Raw genomic sequence first — 25,059 nt, forward strand, 5'->3', positions numbered from 1 at the left:
GTTCGCCTAGCGTCCCCTCGAATCTAAATGTGTTCTTATTATTTTGTGTATATTTTACACAAAATTAAATGTGATCTTAGTATTGTTTATATTTAACCCTCGAATCTAAATGTGATCTATTTATTGTTTATATTTCACACAAAATGAAATTATGCTCACACTTGCGGCCTTCGTCAAACTAGAGCGCATCGTTCTCACAAAATGAAAGAAATTAATATAATATGGCTCACACCTCTCTATATAAGAGTTTTGTGGGGAGCAGGCGCAAGACAACATTGCGTTTCTTATGAGCGGCGACGCGTTTAATTCCTTGTCTGTGTACATGGCGTTGCTTTTTTCATCAATTACTTGTAGTTTTTTTTTGGGGGGTTACCTTTTTATACTGAGGTTTTTGCACCAGCTTAGCTTCCTGGTATCACAAGACTAACGTCCTTAGGCAGCTTGCTTTCTCGCAGGATAGCTAATTAGAAGAAGCTATGGAGGCTTGGGTGTACAATCCCGCAGATGATGACCGCAGGCTTCCTCACAAATACGTGCCCAATCGCCCAGTATCAGAGGAACACTTGAAAGGTGACATGTTTCGTCAAGTTTAACTCTTTTCGTTATCAACTCAACGCACAGTAAGCTTAACAGTCAGCTTGTTTTCTGCGTTAAAGATTGCGTCATGATGCTCAAGGCCTAAGGGAGGTTTTACTCTTTGTTAATTTAATTTTCGTGTAGAACTCGGCGTCTTACATTGGAAAATAGATGTTGACTGCAACTGGGAGAGAGACCCTACCCTCGAGAGAGTAAAAGGCGACCATGGCTACGTTTATTGGGTAATCAGCTTGTTATTGCAGCTAGCAATAATTAATCGTTTGGTATTTGATTCCTATGATATGGCATTATAAAAACGCAGTACTAGTGCAGCTTACTAATGCAAATGAAGGTGACGACTACTACTACTACTACTGCATGCATGCATATGTGATATGATTTTGGTTTGTAATTACTACCATGATGCAGGAGACGATAACTGTAGCACCTGGCGTTATGGACAACTTTGAGCAGAAGACTGAACACTTCTTTCAGGAACATCTGCATCCCTATGAAGAAAGCCGACTTATCCTTGAAGGCCGTGGTAAATTAAATCAGTCACTTTATTTGGTCATGAAAATCTTCGATGATATTGCATAATTATGAATTACCTTCTTACATGTACGACGCGCCGACCAACGTCAACCCTATTGGCTCCCAAGCAACCCAAATTCCGGTCAAGTAGCTGTCAACGACGTTCATCTTCTTGCATATATACGTCGCCCTCCTCCACTGTGCTGTGCTGCAGTGGGCAACTCACGGAACTTTATCTACCACCAGCGCCTACCTATGTCATGATCATGGTGGTGTGGTCACACATCCCATCAACGTATGATTTGTGGTGACTCTGCACTCACACCTCAGGCAGCGAAAATGTATTTCAACATTGCATGACTTGCTGATAGCTTGCTCCTCCTCCTCCTCCAAAGTCTTGGAAAGGGAACGATATGCTACAAGGGTAGAGCTACGAAGGTAGGGTCGCCGTCTTGCTCTCTCATGCGCAACGCAACACCGAGCAGCATTAGCATGAGAAGACGAAGTGTGCGTGTGCGAGGATTTGGGCGAAACAAATTTGGGCATGATGATGTTCCGGAAAGAAGACTTGAAAGCAAGAAAACGCGAGGAGGAGGGTAGCGAAGCATCGGCACCATCGTCGAGCAGATATTCAAATTAGGCTTCAATATGCAAACTACAAACCTAGGCTTTTTTTTGTGTAATGTTATATATATATATATATATATATAACCTGGTATGTGTAGCATTGCACTTATAACTACGAAGTGCAGCTAAGCTAATGCTAATCATATCTAGCCTTTCTACGTAGGTTATTGGGACATAAGAGATTACGAAAACAGCTGGATAAGGTTTACTGTCAAAAAGGGAGATATGATTACCTTGCCGCCAGGAATGTACCATCGATTCACGCTCGACACCGAAGACTACATTAAGGTACATATGATTATCTTTTTGACTCGCGGCGCGTAAATACTAGGATCAACCAATCCTTGATCTTTGCACACACTCCTTGATCATATTCCCTCACTATTATTTCGGTTTCATTATTCTTAATCTACCAATTACCTTACCAACGCAGGCAGTTCTTCTATACACAGAGGTTCCCACGAGGATCGATCTTCTTAAACCTGATGGAGATGAGATAGAGTCGAGGTAAATTTATCATCCTCTCTTTCTCTCTTTGTAGGAGGAGTGATAGGCTATCATTTTTATGTACTATGAAGCGAATGTCTTGGTAACACTCTAATCGGTTCAGGAGCTTGTTATAATCTGTCTGTATTCTTCTTGTTACTATCAGTCACCTCCTTGAACTTTTCACACAGACTTTAGATGAAGTGAAACTTATCTCCAATAACTAGTATTCATTCCTTCCTCTATTTGGAAAAAAAAACATTTTTAGATTAAGTGAGACTTATCTCCAGCTAGTATTCCTCTCTTTTTTTTTTCAATAACATGTCTTTACAAAGACAAGACAATCCACACCCATGAGTAGGTAGTCTTGCATTATCATGATATATCTACTTTAAATATTTGCATAATTTGGTTTTACTTCACAAAGAATTTATCTTTCGTATACGCATGTATATAGTGAATTGTTGGTTTTGCATCATCATAATCTGTTGTTGACGGTGTTGCAATGTCTCTAACTATTAACAGGCTTTTGGTTGAATTTACAGGAAAGAGTATGTGGCCAATGTGTTGAGCAATCCTAGTGCAATGTTTAGGTCGATAAACTCGACACTAGCAATGTGATAAGAGATCATTAAGCACGCTACAAGCATGAATTCATAGACAATACATTTTGTATCAGAAGCTAGTTTTGGATTTCTTTGATGGAGTTAATTAAGAGAGGAGGAGGAACAATATAGTTGGCTTCTGCTCTTGTAGTATGAAGATAGAGAATCTTGCCCATTTTTTGGATGGCCTCTTTTTTGATTCATGAATGTGGTTTAGAATTCGGTTTGTTTGGAAAAGAAAGACGCTTTTACAGAGTTGAAAAATGGTTCACGTCTTCAACGATCCTTCTTGTGGTTTTTATGTTTTAAAAAATCATTGTTCTATCTACACTCTTCTTTTTTTTGTTGTACGTATTTCTTTTTTTGTTGTGAATAAAAGTTTTCCTAATGGTCATCTCATCTCCTAATCCTGCCATTCTCAATAGAAAATGGAAATCCAGAGTTGATTATAAGATAACTTACAATTTCTTTTAAAGAATAGACATTCTAACAATGGTGTTCTACATCCCATAATGAATAGGCAATCTTTGATGAGTTTTCTTTGTGTGTATGCATGTGTGTGTTCATTTGGCTTAGCTAGGATATTTAAAAAAATCTTATCATATTTTGAGTTTGAAGGTATTCTTGGTTAGAAATTATAATAATTACATACAAATAAACACAAGTAGGCCAAGAAATTTGTACATTTATTATTACCTGATGTTTTGAGACAACTTAAGTTATGTATGCCATTCGAAAAAGTTTGTTTTGTGCATAACAAAGGTCATTTATTTATTTTTATGAATTTAGAGGTTGCCAAATGATAAAAGATAAAGAAAGATGAGCTAATTCAAGAAGTGTTTCGCTATTATTTATTTGCACCAATTTAGGAGTTGCAATGTGATACAACATTGTAAAAAGTTGAGCTAATTTAGGAAGTGTTTTGCTATTAAGTTGAGGAAAGGTGATTATCAAACATAAGATTTCTATAAAATGTTAACACTAGTTTGTAAGGAAAAAAATTCATTTGTTGTTTGTGGATTCAATAGTGAGTTTTTTTCTCTCAAATAAATTCCTTCCAGGAGATCTTACTCTTTTTTAGATCAAATAAGCTCCTTTTTTGAGATTCTATGAACTCAATTTGATAGTCGAAAAAAATCTCAAACTTCAAAAAGTTTAAGAAGCATACATATCATTGAGGCTCTCTCGGATCCCATGTGGCCATTAAAAACAAGCCCTACACATGAGTAAAAAAAATTGTTAACACAAACTAGCATGCTCGCTCTGCTGCTGGTAGCGGTGTTAATGGAAAACCCAAATACACAACACTCCTAACAAGAAGCTAGCCATATGAAGAGTACTCTCCTTTTGTGTGTCATGGGGAACTTCGTAGCTTATCCACCATCTCATGGAAGAGGTAACCACACGAATGCACGCTAGCAATTGAGAAGACCAACCTCTCACTGTCACATTGTAAAAGTTGTCTTTGTAGCGCTTAGCACTCCCCATTGTTGCAAGACTTTGCTCCATTGTGCAAGACAATAGTTCACTCTCACTCTCTCACTAGCAAGACATGGCAAGACCGAGAGCAAGAGGAAAAAACTCTCACACAAGCACTACCAAGAGGACAAGACGATAGGGTAGAAAGCTAGAGAACAAGGAGCAAGAGCACACTTTCAATCAACACTCAAGGGAATGTCCCTTTTCTCGTTAGTTAAAGCCACTTATATACATGTCACTTACTCACCACGGGCATTCACACTCACTTTAGTTGGGCATCTAACAGTTAAATGATAAAAGATAAAGAAAGATGAGCTATTTCAAGAAGTGTTTTGCTATTATTTATCTGCACCAATTTAGGAGTTGCAAGATGTAAAAAGTTGAGCTAATTCAGGAAGTGTTTTGCTATTAAGTTGAGGAAAGGTGATTATCAAACATAAGCTTCTATAAAATGTTTAACACTAGTCTGTAAGAAAAAAAATCATTTGTTGTTTTTGGATTCAATAGTGAATTCATTTCTCTCAAATAAATTCCTTCTAGGATATTCTACTCTTTTTTTGATCAAATAGGTTCCTTCTTCGAGATTCTATCAACTCAATATGGTAGTCGAAAAAAATGTCAAACTTCAAAAAGTTTAAGAAGCATACATATCATTGAGGCTCTCACGAGTCTTTCACAACATGGCCAATAAAAACAAGCCCTACACATGAGTCAAAACAAGTGATAACGTAAACTACCATGCAGCCACATGAAGAGTACTCACATTTTGTGTGTCATGGGGAACTTCATAGCTTATCCACCATCTCAGGGAAGAGGAAACCAAACGAATTCACGCTAGCACTTGAGAAGACCCACCTCCTGCTTTCACACTGCAAAAGTTGTCTATGTAGAGTTTAGCACTCCTCGTTGTTATGCAAGACCATGCTCCACTATGTAAGACAATAGTTCTCTCTCATTCTCTCACTAGCAAGACTTGGCAAGATCAAGAGGGCAAGAGGAAAAGACTCTCACACACTCACTCTCACATAAGCACTACCAAGAGGACAAGAGGATATGGTAAAGAGCTAGAGGAGAAGGAGTAAGAGAACACTTTCAATCAGTAGACAAGGGAATGTCCCTTTCTCATTAGTAAAAGTCACTTACATGCCACTTAATGGCCAAGGGCATTTACATTGACTTTAGTTGGGTGCCAAACACTAAAAAAGTGAACTAATGGGAATTAACTAGAGATCTCCCATGAAGTGCATAGGATGATTTCCTTTGTACAACCCATGCCATCCCCATTGAGTATAACATAAAGTGTAAATGCAAGATTAGCGTATGCTACACACATCTAAAATCAAGCTTTGGGTAGACATTGCATGGTTTATGCGACCAATTGATAGTTCTTGATGTCCGCGGTGGCCATCCCTTTCTAACTGCAAACATCCAAGCCCTTTTCTTAGCTCTTCCATAAGCTAGATATGTCTTCTAATCTCGTTGTTTGTTGATGATGACTTCTCCATTATTCATTGTGTACAAGGCCTTGACAAGATGCTTTTGGTGGTTGCCATTAACCTTAGGTTAAAAGAAACATGTAGGCCAAGTTCATAATGGGAAGAAGCCCACGTTGACGTGGGCTGCTTCTTCCCAATGGTGTGGCCTTGGACTTGGCTTTGCTACCGTGGATATAGACATGCACATAGACTTGCACCAATACATTGTTTGAGGTAGAAGATACATGCACATAGGTATACATGGAAAATTCCTACGCAAGAATATTGTTTAAGCAACTCTTTTAAGGTAGTTCCTTGATGATGAGGGTTTTTATGTGGAGGGTTTCTATGTGCAAGAATTGTACATAGAGTTAATGTCTATATCCAATAATAGGCTAACCATATCAAGGCCAAGGCCATAACCATTTGAAAAGAATAGTGCCATATGTATCCACAATGTTGAAGGACTAATTAGACTGATTAACTACATGGTTGTTGGGTGTACTCAGTATCTATTTGGGGAGTATATTTTTACTCAATTCAAAAAGACCTGCCAGTTTTTTGCATGTATTTTTATCACTATGCAGGTCGTGGTACTCTGGGTTGGATGATTGGTTTGATGGGAAAGCCCAAAACAAAGGCTATACTCACTATCTATTTGGGGAGTATATTTTTATTCAATTCAAAAAAAGCGTGCCAGTTTTTTGCATGTATTTTTATCACTATGCAGGTCATGGTACTCTAGGGTGTATGATTAGTTTGATGGGAAAGTCCAAAACAAAGGCTAGACAAGCCATGTGTAGGCCAAGGGGAAATCGAAACCTAAGCCATATGAAGACCATCGCCAAAACCACTATGAAGCACCATGCGTCGATGCAGGCTATTTCCCAATGGTTCTAGCTGCCCTAGCCTTCATATGGCTTGGCTACCCTTCGTATAGACTTCACATCTAGTGGCCCTGGCTACCCTTCATATTGACTTCACATCTTGTGGCACTTGGCTACCCTTCTCACTATGCCTCCTACCCGTATTGGAGGCATGACACCAAACATTTTGGGGGTGCCAATACAAATGGGTTGTGAGAGATGTGGCTTAGTGAAATATATATAAGAGTCACTCTTCTCCAATTTAGGTAAGATGAGCTAATTCAAGAAGTGTTTTGCTATTATTTATTTGCACCAATTTAGGAGTTGCAAGATGATACAAGATGTAAAAAGTTAAGCTAATTCAGGAAGTGTTTGGCTATTAAGTTGAGGAAAGGTGATTATAAAACATAAGCTTTCTATAAAATGTTTAACACTAGTTTGTAAGAAAAAAACATTTATTGTTTTTGGATTCAATAGTGAATTTGTTTCTCTCAAATAGATTCCTTCTAGGAGATTCTACTCTTTTTTGGACCAAAGAAGTTCCTTCTTCGAGATTCTATCAACTCAATATGGTAGTCGAAAAAAATGTCAAACTTCAAAAAGTTTAAGAAGCATACATATCATTAAGGCTCTCACGGGTCTGTCACAACGTGGCCAATAAAAACAAGATCTACACATGAGTCAAAACAAGTGTTAATGTAAACCACCATGCTTCTTGCTCTAGCAGTGCCAAAGGAAAACCCAAATACACAACACTCACTAATAAGAAGCTAGCCATGTGAAGATTACTCACGTTTTGTGTGTCATGGGGAACTTCGTAGCTTATCTGCCATCTCATGGAAGAGGAAACCAAACAAATGCACGCTAGAACTTGAAAAGACCCACCTCCCGCTTTCACACCACAAAAGTTATCTATGTAGAGTTTAGCACTCCTCGTTGTTACGCAAGACCATGCTCCACTATGCAAGACAATAGTTCACTCTCTCTCTCACTAGCAAGACTTGGCAAGATCAAGAGGGTAAGAGGAAAAGACTCTCACACACACTCACTCTCACACAAGCACTAGCAAGAGGACAAGAGGATATGGTAGAGAGCTAGAGGAGAAGCAGCAAGAGCACACTTTCAAATAGTAGATAAGGGAATGTCCCTTTCTCATTAGTTAAAGTCACTTATATACATGCCATGTAATGGCCACGGGCATTTACATTGACTTATGTTGGGTTCCAAACACTAAAAAAGTGAACTAATGAGAATTAACTAGAGATCTCCCATGAAGTGCATAGGATGATTGCCTTTGTACAACCCATGCCATCCCCATTGAGTATAACATAAAGCGCAAATGCAAGATTAGCACATGCTACACACATCTCATATTCATGCTTTGGGTAGACATTGCATGGTGTAGGTGACCAATTGATAGTTCTTGATGTCCGTGGCCATTCCTTTTTAACTGCAAACATCCAAGCCCTTTTCTTAGCTCTTCCACGAGCTAGATATGCCTTCTAATCTCGTTGTTGATTATGACTTCTCCATTATTCATTGTGTACAAGGTCTTGACAAGATGTTTTTGGTGGTTCCCGTTAACCTTAGGTTAAAAGAAACATGTAGACATGGCATGAAACCTATGAGATGGAACATGAGCTTACTTGCATAAGCCTAAGGATACCTAATATTATACTGGGGTGCCAAACACTAAAAAAGTGAACTAATGAGATATAACTAGAGATCTCCCATGAAGTGCATAGGATGATTGCCTTTGTACAACCCATGCCATCCCCATTGAGTATAACATAAAGCGCAAATGCAAGATTAGCACATGCTACACACATCTCATATTCATGCTTTGGGTAGACATTGCATGGTGTAGGTGACCAATTGATAGTTCTTGATGTCCGTGGCCATTCCTTTTTAACTGCAAACATCCAAGCCCTTTTCTTAGCTCTTCCACGAGCTAGATATGCCTTCTAATCTCGTTGTTGATTATGACTTCTCCATTATTCATTGTGTACAAGGTCTTGACAAGATGTTTTTGGTGGTTCTCGTTAACCTTAGGTTAAAAGAAACATGTAGACATGGCATGAAACCTATGAGATGGAACATGAGCCTACTTGCATAAGCCTAAGGATACCTAATCTTATACTATGTGATCACTATTACCGACATGCCTTTTTGACGTCTTTTTTAACAAAAAATGAACATGTAAAAGAACCCCAAAAGTGTCAAAATTCACGTTAAAAACCATCAAGCTAGACACACCACTTACACACCCAATATGAAATTGCCTTTTTAATAGATTCGGTTGTCTTTAAAAAAAATCTTTCAATGAAACTATAGTATTACTGATCATAATCCTCCAAAATATCCAGTCCATTGTTTTACAAAAATTATCATCGGGACTCTCCGTAGACCAACTGGTCAACCAACGAGATCCAATATCAAAATCCAGTTCACAAAAATAATTTCCTTCCAGTTCATTTGAATCTTCCTCGACATACAATCATCAACATTAGTATACCCTAATTTCCTATGTGGAATTACGGTGAAAACTCCTCTTTTATCATCAAAATTAATTTAGACCTTTTTCTACTTAAATACCATGAAAATTCCTCTAAATATCCATATTTTGGAATATGTAAAAAATTCCTCTTTTAAAATTTAAATGATTGAATCCCAAATGTCATGGGAATTGCTCTTTTAACATTTAAATTCTTATGCATAAAAATAAATTTATCAAAAATTTCTATTTTCTCTTAATTAAATAATTATGCATAAATACAAAAAAGCATTCTTTCATGAATATGATAAAAATCATTCTTTTTGCTTAAAATTTCTAAACCTAGAATATGGTAGAAATTCTTCTTTTAGTATTATGCATAAAAATAAGATATGTTTTTTTTAAAAAAAAATTTGCCATAGCTTCGCTACTATTACTGATAATTCTCGATTTGCCATAGCTTCGCTACTATTACTTAAGAGGCAAGCAAAGCAAAGAAGATAGAGACCACCGCGTTGGTGAGGCCAGCAAAGCAAGGGATCTGATAGAGACCATTGAGCTCGTTAGGTGAGCAAAGAAAAGAAGACAACTTACCAGGGTAAAGAATACAATGCCACACCAAATTGTGCATCTTGTAGGGTGGGGGCTGAGCTGCATCTTGCCATTTCCATGGAGACGATCAGAGAAAGACCAGCTAGCTGGGGAGGTGAGTAAAATCATTTGTTGTTTTTGGATTCAATAGTGAATTCATTTCTCTCAAATAAATTCCTTCTAGGAGATTCTACTCTTTTTTCGATCAAATAGGTTCCTTCTTTGAGATTCTATCAACTCAATATGGTAGTCAAAAAAAATGTCAAACTTCAAAAAGTTTAAGAAGCATACATATCATTGAGGCTCTCACGGGTCTTTCACAACATGGCCAATAAAAACAAGCCCTACACATGAGTCAAAACAAGTGATAACGTAAACTACCATGCAGCCACATGAAGAGTACTCGTCATGGGAAAGAGGAAACCAAACGAATTCACGCTAGCACTTGAGAAGACCCACCTCCCGCTTTCACACTGCAAATGTTGTCTATGTAGAGTTTAGCACTCCTCGTTGTTACGCAAGACCATGCTCCACCATCTCAGGGAAGAGGAAACCAAACGAATTCATGCTAGCACTTGAGAAGACCCACCTCCCGCTTTCACACTGCAAAAGTTGTCTATGTAGAGTTTATCACTCCTCGTTGTTACGCAAGACCATGCTCCACTATGTAAGACAATAGTTCACTCTCACTCTCTCACTAGCAAGACTTGGCAAGATCAAGAGGGCAAGAGGAAAAGACTCTCACACACACTCACTCTCACACAAGCACTACCAAGAGGACAAGAGGATATGGTAAAGAGCTAGAGGAGAAGGAGCAAGAGCACACTTTCAATCAGTAGACAAGGGAATGTCCCTTTCTCATTAGTAAAAGTCACTTATATACATGCCACTTAATGGCCACGGGCATTTACATTGACTTTAGTTGGGTGCCAAACACTAAAAAAGTGAACTAATGGGAATTAACTAGAGATCTCCCATGAAGTGTATAGGATGATTTCCTTTGTACAACCCATGCCATCCCCATTGAGTATAACATAAAGTGCAAATGCAAGATTAGCGTATGCTACACACATCTAAAATCAAGCTTTGGGTAGACATTGCATGGTTTAGGCGACCAATTGATAGTTCTTGATGTCCGTGGTGGCCATCCCTTTTTAAATGCAAACATCCAAGCCCTTATCTTAGCTCTTCCATAAGCTAGATATGTCTTCTAATCTCATTGTTTGTTGATGATGACTTCTCCATTATTCATTGTGTACAAGGCCTTGACAAGATGCTTTTGGTGGTTCCCATTAACCTTAGGTTAAAAGAAACATGTAGGCCAAGTTCATAATGGGAAGAAGCCCACGTTGACGTGGGCTGCTTCCCAATGGTGTGGGCTTAGACTACACTTGGCTTTGCTACCGTGGATATAGACATGCACATAGACTTGCACCAATACATTGTTTGAGGTAGAAGATACATGCACATAGGTATACATGGAAAATTCCTAAGCAAGAATATTGTTTAAGCAACTCTTTTAAGGTAGTTCCTTGATGATGAGGGTTTTTATGTGGAGGGTTTCTATGTGCAAGAATTGTACATAGAGTTAATGTCTATATCCAATAATAGGCTAACCATATCAAGGCCAAGGCCATAACCATTTGAAAAGAATAGTTCCATATGTATCCACAATGTTGAAGGACTAATTAGACTGATTAACTACATGGTTGTTGGGTGTACTCAGTATCTATTTGGGGAGTATATTTTTACTCAATTCAAAAAGAGCCTGCCAGTTTTTTGCATGTATTTTTATCACTATGCAGGTCGTGGTACTCTGGGTTGGATGATTGGTTTGATTGGAAAGCCCAAAACAAAGGCTATACTCACTATCTATTTGGGGAGTATATTTTTATTCAATTCAAAAAAAGCGTGCCAGTTTTTTGCATGTATTTTTATCACTATGCAGGTCATGGTACTCTAGGGTGTATGATTAGTTTGATGGGAAAGTCCAAAACAAAGGCTAGACAAGCCATGTGTAGGCCATGTGTAGGCCAAGGGGAAATCGAAACCTAAGCCATATGAAGGCCATCGCCAAAACCACTATGAAGCACCATGCGTCGATGCAGGCTATTTCCCAATGGTTCTGGCTGCACTAGCCTTCATATGGCTTGGCTACCCTTCCTATAGACTTCACATCTAGTGGAACTTGGCTACCCTTCATATTTACTTCACATCTTGTGGCCCTTGGCTACCCTTCTCACTATGCCTCCTACCCGTATCGGCGGAGGCATGACACCAAGCATTTAAGATGAGCTAATTCAAGAAGTGTTTTGCTATTATTTATTTGCACCAATTTAGGAGTTGCAAGATGATACAAGATGTGAAAAGTTAAGCTAATTTAGGAAGTGTTTGGCTATTAAGTTGAGGAAAGGTGATTATCAAACATAAGCTTTCTGTAAAATGTTTAACACTAGTTTGTAAGAAAAAACCATTTATTATTTTTGGATTCAATAGTGAATTTGTTTCTCTCAAATAAATTCCCTCTAGGAGATTCTACTCTTTTTTGGACCAAAGAAGTTCCTTCTTCGAGATTCTATCAACTCAATATGGTAGTCGAAAAAAATGTCAAACTTCAAAAAGTTTAAGAAGCATACATATCATTAAGGCTATCACGGGTCTGTCACAACGTGGCCAATAAAAACAAGATCTACACATGAAGATTACTCACGTTTTGTGTGTCATGGGGAACTTCGTAGCTTATCTGCCATCTCATGGAAGAGGAAACCAAACGAATGCACGCTAGAACTTGAGAAGACCCACCTCTCGCTTTCACACCACAAAAGTTATCTATGTAGAGTTTAGCACTCCTCGTTGTTACGCAAGACCATGCTCCACTATGCAAGACAAAAGTTCACTCTCTCTCTCACTAGCAAGACTTGGCAAGATCAAGAGGGCAAGAGGAAAAGACTCTCACACACACTCACTCTCACACAAGCACTAGCAAGAGGACAAGAGGATATGGTAGAGAGCTAGAGGAGAAGCAGCAAGAGCACACTTTCAAATAGTAGATAAGGGAATGTCCCTTTCTCATTAGTTAAAGTCGCTTATATACATGCCACGTAATGGCCACGGGCATTTACATTGACTTTAGTTGGGTTCCAAACACTAAAAAAGTGAACTAATGAGAATTAACTAGAGATCTCCCATGAAGTGCATAGGATGATTGCCTTTGTACAACCCATGCCATCCCCATTGAGTATAACAAAAAGTGCAAATGCAAGATTAGCACATGCTACACACATCTAAATCATGCTTTGGGTAGACATTGCATGGTGTAGGCGACCAATTGATAGTTCTTGATGTCCGTGGGCCATCCCTTTTTAACTGCAAACATCCAAGCCCTTTTCTTAGCTCTTCCACAAGCTAGATATGTCTTCTAATCTCGTTTGTTGATTATGACTTCTCCATTATTCATTGTGTACAAGGTCTTGACAAGATGTTTTTGGTGGTTCCCGTTAACCTTAGGTTAAAAAGAAACATGTAGACATGGCATGAAACCTATGAGATGGAACATGAGCTTACTTGCATAAGCCTAAGGATACCTAATATTATACTGGGGTGCCAAACACTAAAAAAGTGAACTAATGAGATATAACTAGAGATCTCCCATGAAGTGCATAGGATGATTGCCTTTGTACAACCCATGCCATCCCCATTGAGTATAACATAAAGTGCAAATGCAAGATTAGCACATGCTACACACATCTATAATCATGCTTTGGGTAGACATTGCATGGTGTAGGTGACCAATTGATAGTTCTTGATGTCCGTGGCCATTCCTTTTTAACTGCAAACATTCAAGCCCTTTTCTTAGCTCTTCCACAAGCTAGATATGCCTTCTAATCTCGTTGTTGATTATGACTTCTCCATTATTCATTGTGTACAAGGTCTTGACAAGATGTTTTTGGTGGTTCTCGTTAACCTTAGGTTAAAAGAAACATGTAGACATGGCATGAAACCTATGAGATGGAACATGAGCTTACTTGCATAAGCCTAAGGATACCTAATCTTATACTATGTGATCACTATTACTGACATGCCTTTTTGACGTCTTTTTTAACAAAAAATGAACATGTAAAAGAACCCCAAAAGTGTCAAAATTCACTTTAAAAACCATCAAGGTAGACACACCACTTACATATGAAATTGCCTTTTTAAAAGATTCGGTTGTCTTTAAAAAAAATCTTTCAATGAAACTATAGTATTACTGATCATAATCCTCCAAAATATCCAGTCCATTGTTTTACAAAAATTATCATCAGGACTCTCCGTAGACCAACTGGTCAACCAACGAGATCCAATATCAAAATCCAGTTCACAAATATAATTTCCTTCCAGTTCATTTGAATCTTCCTCGACATATGCATGGGTGTCCTAGCAACCGCGAGCTCGTGCATCACCTGGTCAGAACCCTCTAGGATCCTACTTAGGCGTCCTATCACTTTACTCAGGGACCACTTCGTCGGTCCTCGCCCATCATATCAGAAGCGCACCATTTTAACCATACCGAGGCTGTCAAGACCTCGGTAGGTTTGCTTTGCCACGAGCGACGTCCTTTGATGACTCCACACCAGCTGTTACAACGAATCTCTCCTTAGTTTTAAATCACAAGCCAAATGCTTCCTCCAGCATTCTGGCAGAGAATAGTCCTTTAAAAACAGAGATTCTATGCAAGTGGAATTCGCAGTTTGAGTTTGATTCCACAAACACCTTTTTTCCACAATCCAGATTTTCTTAATGAGAATCATTGATCTCACATCACGGTAATCTACCCATCATTTGGCTGAATTTCCAACTTGATTCTTGATGATTTATACTAAAGGAAAACTTCTCTAATTCAACGGTAGTCTATTCTTTGTGTCAAGATTTGGAATTGGTCTCACGAGGTTTTTTCTTGATTCAGATTCGAGAGATGGGCAAGTAATTTACTGGTTGCCATTCACACAATCGTGGTCTAATCAAAATTTATTTGCTTTACTTCTAACTTTAATTCCTAAGGATTTTCTTCAGATAATTTAACGGAACTTCTATAATCGTAAGGAAAATTCTAACTTTATGAGTTTCTTTCCTTCCTAACCATAATAGAATTTAGAAATAGTTCTATATGAGAATATCGGGATTTTATAAAAATACTCTTCTTCCACTAATCCAATCTTTGAGTATATATCAATTTATTGATTTATCGACATATAAATATCTTAAAATATTCTTTCCACCAATTTAATCATCAACATTAGCATACCCTAATTTCCTATGTGGAATTACGGTGAAAACTCCTCTTTTATCATCAAAATTAATTTAGACCTTTTTCTACTTAAATACCATGAAAATTCCTCTAAATATCCATATTTTGGAATATATAAAAAATTCCTCTTTTAAAATTTAAATGATTGAATCCCAAATGTCATGGGAATTGCTCTTTTAACATTTAAATTCTTATGCATAAAAATAAATTTATCAAAAATTTCTATTTTCTCTTAATTAAATAATTATGCATAAATACTAAAAAGCATTCTTTCATGAATATGATAAAAATCATTCTTTTTGCTTAAAATTTCTAAACCTAGAATATGGTAGAAATTCTTCTTTTAGTATTATGCATAAAAATAAGATATATATATATTTTTTAAAAAATTTGCCATAGCTTTGCTACTATTACTGATAATTCTCAATTTGCCATAGCTTCGCTACTATTACTTAAGAGGCAAGCAAAGCAAAGAAGATAGAGACCACCGCGTTGGTGAGGCCAGCAAAGCAAGAGATCTGATAGAGACCATTGAGCTCGTTAGGTGAGCAAAGAAAAGAAGACAACTTACCAGGGTAAAGAATACAATGCCACACCAAATTGTGCATCTTGTAGAGTGGGGGTGAGCTGCATCTTGCCATTTCCATGGAGACGATCACAGAAAGACCAGCTAGCTGGGGAGGCGAGTAAAGAAAAGAAGACATCTTACAAAGCAAAGAAAAGAAGACAAAGAAAACGAACACAATACTTTGCAACATAGTAGGTGGTATGTTATGTACTTTATTCAAAACATTCGCCCCACAGCGAGAGGCCTGAAAATTTGAAAGTCTATCGGGTATTGAAATTTTCACCCACCGTGGTTTCCCCCCTCCGGTGATACACGTTAGCAAAATCTTACCCCCAAGCAAAATCTTCAAAACACCAATAGGCCAAAGGGCACGCTATCGGATTTGATGGTGTGCAATGTGAAATGCAATGACCCTTGACATGCTTATGAGTCATATAGCAAGGAAACTGCAAAGAAAAAGAAGCAATGAAAAATTGTAAATAGTGTTGGATTTATTAAAAGATCTTTGCACATGCAGAAATTGACCATTTTTAATTTCTTCCATTCCAGGGTGAATCAAGATACTGATATAACCAACTACCAATGTTTTAAGACCACCATGCATTAGTCCCACTAGTGTGGATTCCATTTTTTCAATCCCTTTAGGTTTTCAACAAACCAAAAAAAGGTTATGGAGCGTGCCCTCGAATGGGTATGCAAAATTCTAGCACAACATTGAAGGTCCCTTAAACCATACTAGATGTTCTCAATTGAATGTGTCCTATGGTTGAGGAGAAGCTAACGTAGTGTACTTTAGAATGATTACTTGGTTGCATGTATGTGCAGAACAAATTTTTGACATACCTATTAGGGCACATGGCCAACTTGCTACCTAGCTTACTAGGCCCTATTTTATTACAACAAAACATGTGAGTTTATTTAATCTTAAAAAACATAATCTCAAACAAATGTGACATGAAAGCACCACCCACTAGGCATCATGAGACCATCTAGATATGACGTTAACCCACCCATGAATGAAAATATCTCAATATTCCACCAAAATGATTTTTTTCTATAAGTCTAGTGTTAAATGCCTTCCAACCCCATCTTTTAATGATGGGCATTAGTTCACGTTAAGACACATATTTGGAAGCATGGTATATCCTACCATAATTCAGTGTTCTCCTGCCAGAACGATGTCACTCTAGTAGTGAGTTTCGCAGTCAGCAGGGTGTCTTTCCTTTTCTTGCATTCTGTTGAAGCCCACATACTTTTCAATTCTTGATCATCGTGCATTACTTTTACTCTGCCTCCAACTGCTAGAGCAATGTTGGACCTTCTGATGATTGACAACATCTTTGATGTTGTGCATTTAAGTTGTTTCGTCTTTGTTTCAGGGGATACCAACATAGCTAATGTCGCTCTCTTTGTAGCTAATTGATCTAAGCTGTGTACCCCTTTCACTTTCTGTAGGCCATCTCTTAGGTTAGAAAGTAGTGTCTCTTGTGCGTGCATCTCCTAAGGCGTTGGCGGGGTTTTCACTCTATGGATTTTAGGGTGCAAGGTAAAGCTTCTAATGAGAGGAGGCTTGTACTCATGTGAATGGCCTGATGTTGCTGCCTTGAATTCTCCCACTAATCTATTGGCCACAGCTCGTGTTCTTCGCTCCGATGGCAATGTTCAAATGCATCCATCTACAACCGCTTCGTGTTGTGCTGCTCTGCAAGGAGTCTTATGTCTTCTCATTGTTTCTCCCTCCACATACGTTGCAAAAGTGTCTTGCATTGCCGCTTTGAGCTTGTCATCTGTGCCATTTCTTTCCTCATCTTGCAATATGCTCCTTGTGCCTTGGCCAAGCTTTTCAGCGTTCCTATCTTGCCACCTTTTTCTGGTTCTCTTGCAAGCCATGAAGAGTTGCATATTGCCATGGAGACGATTTATACAGAGATCATCTAGCTTAAGAGGCAAGCAAAGCAAAGAAGATAGAGACCACTGCGTTGGTGAGACCAGCAAAGCAAGGGATTTGATAGAGGCCATTGAGCTCGTTAGGTGAGCAAAGAAAAGAAGACAACTTACCAGGGTAAAGAATACAATGCCACACCAAATTGTGCATCTTGTAGGGTGGGGGGCGAGTTGCATCTTGCCATTTCCATGGAGACGATCACAAAAAGACCAGCTAGCTGGGGAGGTGAGTAAAGAAAAGAAGACATCTTACAAAGCAAAGAAAAGAAGACAAAGAAAACGAACACAATACTTTGCAACATAGTAGGTGGCATGTTATGTACTTTATTCAAAACATTCGTCCCACAACGGGAGGCCTGAAAATTTGAAAGTCTACGGGGTATTGAAATTTTCACCCACCGTGGTTTCCCCCCTCCGGCTATACACGTCAGCAAAATCTTACCCCCAAGCAAGTGGAATGTGGCCTAAAATGCTTCAAAACACCAATAGGCCAAAGGGCACGCTATCGGATTTGATGGTGTGCGATGTGAAATGCAATGACCCTTGACATGCTTATGAGTCATATAGCAAGGAAACTACAAAGAAAAAGAAGCAATGAAAAATTGTAAATAGTGTTGGATTTATTAAAAGATCTTTGCACATGCAAAAATTGACCATTTTTAATTTCTTCCATTCCAGGGTGAATCAAGATACCGATATAACCAACTACCAATGTTTTAAGACCACCATGCATTAGTCCCACTAGTGTGGATTCCATTTTTTCAATCCCTTTAGGTTTTCAACAAACCAAAAAAAGGTTATGGAGTGTGCCCTCGAATGGGTATGCAAAATTCTAGCACAACATTGAAGGTCCCTTAAACTATACCAGATGTTCTCAATTGAATGTGTCCTATGGTTGAGGAAGAACTCATGTAGTGTACTTTAGAATGATTACTTGGTTGCATGTATGTGCAGAACAAATTTTTGACATTTTTGCATAAAGTGTTATAACATATGCTATTTAAAACACATGCCTCAGACGCCACATCAAACTTGTAACACTTTAATGATCAGATTATAAATTTTGCTTTTGTGTTTTGTTTATCTCATATTGAATATTGGAATGTGCACTATTGCCTGGATACCAAGTTTGTCGAATTCCATTGAGCAATGCATAAGTTATGGGTCGGGAAAGTTACCTATATACAAAAAATGCCCTAAACCTCACCAAAAATGGCTACACCCAAGCATGCATTGACCCTATTGTTGTGTAAAAATCAAAAGGCCTTGCATGCGCTAAATCTCCCCTTTGTTTACGTGGATTTGGATGAGGATGCGCACAGGTTTGTCATGGTTGGAAACAATGTTTTCTACATATTTCTTGCTCTTCAATTTTAAAAAAAGGGGCCCCTTTTTTAAAACATTCTATTAAATGCCTTTTGTATAAACAACATGTTTTAATTTTTTTAATGTTGTGCGGTTTCTGCTACTGATATGATTTGGAATTATGGGGTTTATGCTGCGCATGGTATGGAATTTTTGGGGTTTATGCTGTGCGCTTTATGCTGTGCGATTTATGTTGTGCGGTTTATGCTGTGCGGTTTATGCTGCACATCATATGCATTCATGGTAGACAAGCCATGTCTATGTGCATGGTAGCCAAGCCATGTGTAGGCCAAGCCCACACCATTGGGAAGAAGTAGCCCGTGTCGACACGGACTGCTTCCCAATTGTGTGGCCTTAACCTACACATAGCTTTGGGGAGGGTAATTTGAAGATAGTGATGTAGTATTGATTTCTATATAGTTCATTGTATAACATGTGCAAGCAGCATCAACAAGTGCAAGATGCATTTTATACAAGTGCTTTCAAGTTCTCATAGTCTTGAGCATCTCCGATGGCAAGGGAGATCTACCATCTATGTGAATTATGTAGAGTGGGAAACATGGGGATCTATATCTAAGGGTGATTTGAAATAATGAGAGATGATATTCATAGTGCCACACAAGCAAAATTGGTAGAGGCTAATGTTTGACTTCCTGGTACAGTAGAACATTTGAGTAGCAAAGAGATCCACATGGTAGCCCATCCTTTTCTATGTCCATGGTAGCCTAGCCATATGTAGGCCAAGTTCAAAACCAATGGGAAGAAGCCCACATTGGCGTGGGCTGCTTCCCAATGGTGTGGCCTTGGACTACACTTGGCTTGGCTACCATGGATATAGACATGCACATAGACTTGCACCAATACATTGTTTGAGGTAGAAGATACATGCACATAGACATACATGGAAAATTCCTACGCAAGAATAAGCAACTCTTTTAGGTAGTTCCTCGATGATAAGGGTTTTTATGTGGAGGGTTTCTATGTGTAAGAATTGTACATAGAGTTAATGTCTATATCCAATGATAGGCTAGACATATGAAGGCCAAGGCCGTAACCATTTGAAAAGAATAGTGCCATATGTATCCACAGTGTTGAAGGACTAATTAGACTGATTAACTGCATGGTTGTTGGGTGTACTCAATATCTATTTGGGGAGTATATTTTTACTCAATTCAAAAAGAGCCTGCCAGTTTTTTGCATGTATTTTTATCACTATGCAGGTCGTGGTACTCTAGGGTGGATGATTGGTTTGATGGAAAAGCCCAAAACAAAGGCTATACTCACTATCTATTTGGGGAGTATATTTTTATTCAATTCAGAAAAAGCCTGCCTGTTTTTTGCATGTATTTTTATCGCTATGTAGGTCATGGTACTCTATGGTGTATGATTGGTTTGATGGGAAAGTCCAAAACAAAGGCTAGACAAGCCATGTGTAGGCCATGTGTAGGCCAAGGGGAAATCGAAACCTAAGCCATATGAAGGCCATGGCCAAAACCACTAGGAAGCACCTTGCGTCTACGCAGGCTACTTCCCAATGGTTCTAGCCCTAGCCTTCATATGGCATGGCTACCCTTCATATAGACTTGACATCTACTAGTGGCCCTTGGCTACCCTTCATATTGACTTCACATTTTGTGGCCCTTGGCTACCCTTCATATTGACTTCACATTTTGTGGGCCTTGGCTACCCTTCTCACTATGCCTCCTACCCTTACTGGAGGCATGACACCAAACATTTTGGGGGTGCCAATACAAATGGGTTGTGAGAGATGTGGCTTTGTGTATTATATATAAGAGTCACTCTTCTCCTTCTCTCTACTTCTCAATGTCTTCATTGTGCATGAGATTAGCATTAATATTTGTAGCATTTTGTTAAAAATCATGTACTGTCCATGCCATCTGTAGCCATATGTATGCCAAGGGTGAATCCAAGGGTAGCCCGGTCATCTGTGTGCCATGGCCAAAACCATTGAGAAGCAACCCGTGTCGATGCGGGCTGCTTCCCAATGGATTTGGCCATGGCACACACATAGCCTGGCTACCCTTCATATAGACTTCACATCTCATGGAACTTGGCTACCCTTCACACTGTGCCTCCTACCCTTATTGGAGGCATGACACCAAACATTTTGGGGGTGCCAATACAAATGGGCTCTAAGAGATGTGGGTTTGTGCATTATATATGAGTCAAGTGCTCTTCTCCTCCTCTCTACTTCTCAATGTCTTCATTGTGCATGAGAATAGCATTAAGCTTTGTAGCATTTTTTTAATCATCATCTATTAGCCATGCCATGTGTAGGGCATATGTAGGCCAAGGGTGAATCGAAGGGTAGCCAAGCCATCCATCTGCCATGGCCAAAACCATTGACAAGTAGTCCGCGTCTATGCCGGCTACTTCCCAATGCTTTTGGCAATGGCACACGGATGGCTGGGTTTTAGAAAATCAATGAGCGTTCCACCATTTGTACCATACATTACGCAAGGCTAGGATTAAGTCTCAGTGGTAGTTCTGCGGGGTGGTTCCGATTTGTGTGGTAGACAAACTTCATTATTTTAATGGTGTGACATTGTAGTATGATCAGCATCTTTGTGCAAGAGAAGGGGCTGCATGGCATCATAAGGACTAATGAAGTTCAGGTTGGTAATCATGGTTACCTTGAGCTTGGCTTGTTCCCTAATGTATGGAATCTCTTAGGAGTTATTATGTTGTAGTTATTGTAATGTGGAAGGACTAATTCATATTCTTCAAGCATGATTTAGTTGTGTGTTTGTTTGTGTTCACAAGATGGAGAGAAAAAATTCCACGAAACAAAGACATACGGTGAAAAGAAAGAGCAATCGAGTGTTGCAAAAGGAAAACAGTGGAGAAATTAAAGTTAGTCCTCCATCAATTGATGAGTTGAAAGAGGCTTCTAGAGATGGCAGTGGGATGGATGAAGTGGGGGGGAAGAGAATTTGGATGAGACTCAAATTGCAATGGAGGCTTCCCTTCAAATCGTGCCATATGTACCCACCTCTGAGAATGAGCCAGTGGTTGGCTTCACAGCTACACAAAGCCTAGAGAGAAGAAGAGGAATCAGTTAGACATTTCATTAGATGTCTCAAGCATTCAAACTCTCATTGGCTTCCACATGAATGTTATTCAAATAATCACCCTGCTGTGGATAGGTTCATCCGTCGCCTTACGCATGAAGCGACCTCCTGTAATGGCTCAGTCACCTCATTAGAGGGATCACTATGTGGGATAAAGTAACACAACAAATGCCATCCAAGTAGAAGATAATCTGATGGTCAAGGGAGCCAAAGCATTAGATTCTAAATGTGATACCACTTCTACTATTAAACCCATTGCTAAGGGTAACACTTTAGTGGTGGGTAACACTTTAACGGAGAAGAATTTCACAAATTTTTTGAAAGTAACCCAACATGGAATGAAGGCTAAGAAAAGGTACATATTTATTGAAGGAGAGAGTGGTCATGAGACTTCTGAGTGCCGCACACGTGCAAGTGCTCGTCACTAAATATTTCAAACCTCAACACAATGGGATTTACCTTTTCCATCACAGCTCCACAAGCCATAATGCCTACTACAACACCTCAACCCAATGCTGAGTAAACGGCATAGCAACCTATTGGCATGCTAGATTTACAATGGAAAAATGTGTCGTTACTTAATGTGTCTACTATAGAGGCTATATGCATAAAGAGATATGCATGCATAGAGTATACTACATGCTCTATGGTGGCTCTATGCAGCCTTAGAGCTTGCACAACTCAATGCATGCCTAGAGCACACATACTCTATGCATGCATAAACCATGCTCTCTTTATGCATGCATAAAGCATAGAGATCACATAGTCTATATTCTATACATGTATAAAAACTATAGAGCATGCATACATAAAAAGTATAGATGCTCTATGCTTAATCTATACTCTATGCATGTATAAGGTATGCATGCTACGTATGCATAGAACATGCATACTCTTTACGTATGCATAGATTATGCATACTCTTTATACGCATAGATCATAAAGTATAGAGCATAGATTATGAATGCGTGTATAGGCATAAGAATGTATTTATACACTATGCACGCTATGTATACATAGACTATAGAGTATACATACTGGAGGTAAGCTATTGTTGGTCTTTCACCTTATTTGAGACATTAGCTCTTCTCAACCACTGGAGGTAAGCGTACACACAAGCTCTTTTTCTATTTATGATTTTCTATGCAAAAGTATGCTTTGTTTTGAGCTGAATCCACGTTTTGTTTTAAAGTAGGCATGTCTAGTAATCTACGAGACTGCACATAGGATGAGATCCAAAATTCCTTCCAAGTGTTCCCCCTTGAGCCAACATGAGATAGCTCGGTTGGAGCTCACCTCACCCATTCTCGGCTGATTGAGTCCCATCACCCCGAGTGCTCAAACTGTTTCTAGTGATGCAAAGAGTTCATGACACAGGTCTCATCGTAGCCATAGTGGTAGTAGCCATTACGTAGTAGTGCTAGTGGTAATGGAAGTGGTAGCGCTAGTGGTGGTGGTGGTTTTGGCACTAGTATATGTGGAGGTGGTAGTGATGCTACTACTACACCACATCATCCTCCTGCACATTTTGTTAAGACTACTCCATATACTTATCAGGGTGTCACTTCTACAATAACTTTGGGTTTCATTCCTAGAGCCACTCATGGCATCCCTCTAGACTTCACTTGGGTAGACATTCCTTTTTTTCGCACTCCCTTTACTCCCTGCTCTATAGCATCAGGGTCCCTATACTCCTATAGATGCTATGATGATAGGTCCATCATTGAGGATAAGCCAGGTGGTAGGGTATTGACACTCACCTCTGTAGTGTGCAGTTTGGCCATGACATCCTCGTGAAGTGGCATGACCAACCAGAAGAATAAAAGAATTGCATTCTTGAGTAGCTTCATAGAGGGTTCCTAGTCTCAAATCTCTTCCAGCAATTCAACAAATAATTACATACTCAAGAGAATGAGAGATCTAATGAGCCATTGAAGGTTTGAGGTGTGAGATGTAAATTTAAATAAAAGAAAGAGTAAGCCCATGTATCTCAACATCAAAGACCGAAGGAAAGCTAAGGTGGAGGTTTGTAACACCCCCAATAAGTACAAGCAATTACAATGAGATGCTCATAAAGTACGCCTCAAAGGTTCAGGTACTTCTCACCTTTGTGTCGGTGGTATCGATCACTTTTGTACATACTTTGTAAGTCTTCATCTCTTTCTTTTTGCAAGATACTCCCTACATTGAGGAATAGAACCATAAGTTTTATCATGACAATGTAACATAAAAAAGATAAAGTACAGAAAGATAAACGATACACATAATTTATGTGTGAAATTTAGAAAACTAAAAAGTTTAATGTTTGACGATATTATATACTTACATAGTTGACAATATGGGCCCAATTGAGCTCTTGCCTTTCCCGCTCCATCTTGTCAAACAAGGATGTAGTTCCGTGACACCACGTGAAATCATACTCTTCTTTAGTATAACCATGCCCATTGAAGGAAGAGTATTTAGCATATTTAGCAAGTCGAAGCCACGAGAAGTGGAAAGATGCGTTGATGTGATCACGACTAGTAGCTCTTACATGGGCCTCTCAGTTTCTTTTTTTTTGTAAGACAACTTTCAAATGTTCTTTGTAAGAGCTATGTTCGTAATTTTTTTAAGAGCGCTAGATCCACTATTCTTTTTTGTTTGCAAGACAACTTGCAAAATTTCCAAAGTATCAAGATTTTCTAATACGGTATTTGGAGTTTTATACTTCTTGTGAGGTTTCTTAATGTCAATGATGAGTTATCGCATCTTGAATATGAATATCTGTGCACTTTTTAGTTTTCCGAATTCCACACATAAATATGCATAAATTTGATTATCTTTTCTACATCTTTGTTTTTAATGTGTTTATATTTAAAGTTACTAGCTAGGTAGTATGGGCACAACGAGACAGGTTGGGACAAACTGCTTGAATCTGTCCCATTTCACCCAAAAAAAAGATTTATACCAGTGTCGGTATTTATGTCGAAATAAACATTCATATTTGCATCGATATTTACGTCGGTAAAAACATCGATGCCCGATGCATATACCAATCACAGTAGGTAGCATCAGTATACTAGTTTATAAA

General features: G+C 38.7%; 1 protein-coding gene across 1 annotated transcript; it reads left to right on the forward strand.

Moving 5' to 3' along the window:
* Positions 1-476: 476 nt before the first annotated feature.
* LOC147630915 (uncharacterized) lies at positions 477-2,844 on the forward strand. Its single transcript, XM_086808980.1, has 6 exons — positions 477-570; positions 721-818; positions 1,006-1,120; positions 1,901-2,025; positions 2,171-2,244; positions 2,769-2,844. The coding sequence occupies exons 1-6, from the start codon at positions 477-479 to the stop codon at positions 2,842-2,844; spliced, it is 582 nt and encodes a 193-aa protein (XP_086665106.1).
* Positions 2,845-25,059: the final 22,215 nt, after the last annotated feature.

This window comes from Cibotium barometz, chromosome 15 (genome assembly GCF_041138505.1).
Source record: "Cibotium barometz isolate CiBa-2024 chromosome 15, ASM4113850v1, whole genome shotgun sequence".
Taxonomy (NCBI): Eukaryota; Viridiplantae; Streptophyta; class Polypodiopsida; order Cyatheales; family Cibotiaceae; genus Cibotium; species Cibotium barometz.

Coding starts and splice junctions, on each gene's coding strand:
- LOC147630915 (XM_086808980.1), top strand. CDS start 477: ATGGAGGCTTGGGTGTACAATCCCGCAGATGATGACCGCAGGCTTCCT. Junction 571..720: donor ATCAGAGGAACACTTGAAAG/GTGACATGTTTC, acceptor ATTTTCGTGTAG/AACTCGGCGTCTTACATTGG. Junction 1,121..1,900: donor ACTTATCCTTGAAGGCCGTG/GTAAATTAAATC, acceptor CTTTCTACGTAG/GTTATTGGGACATAAGAGAT.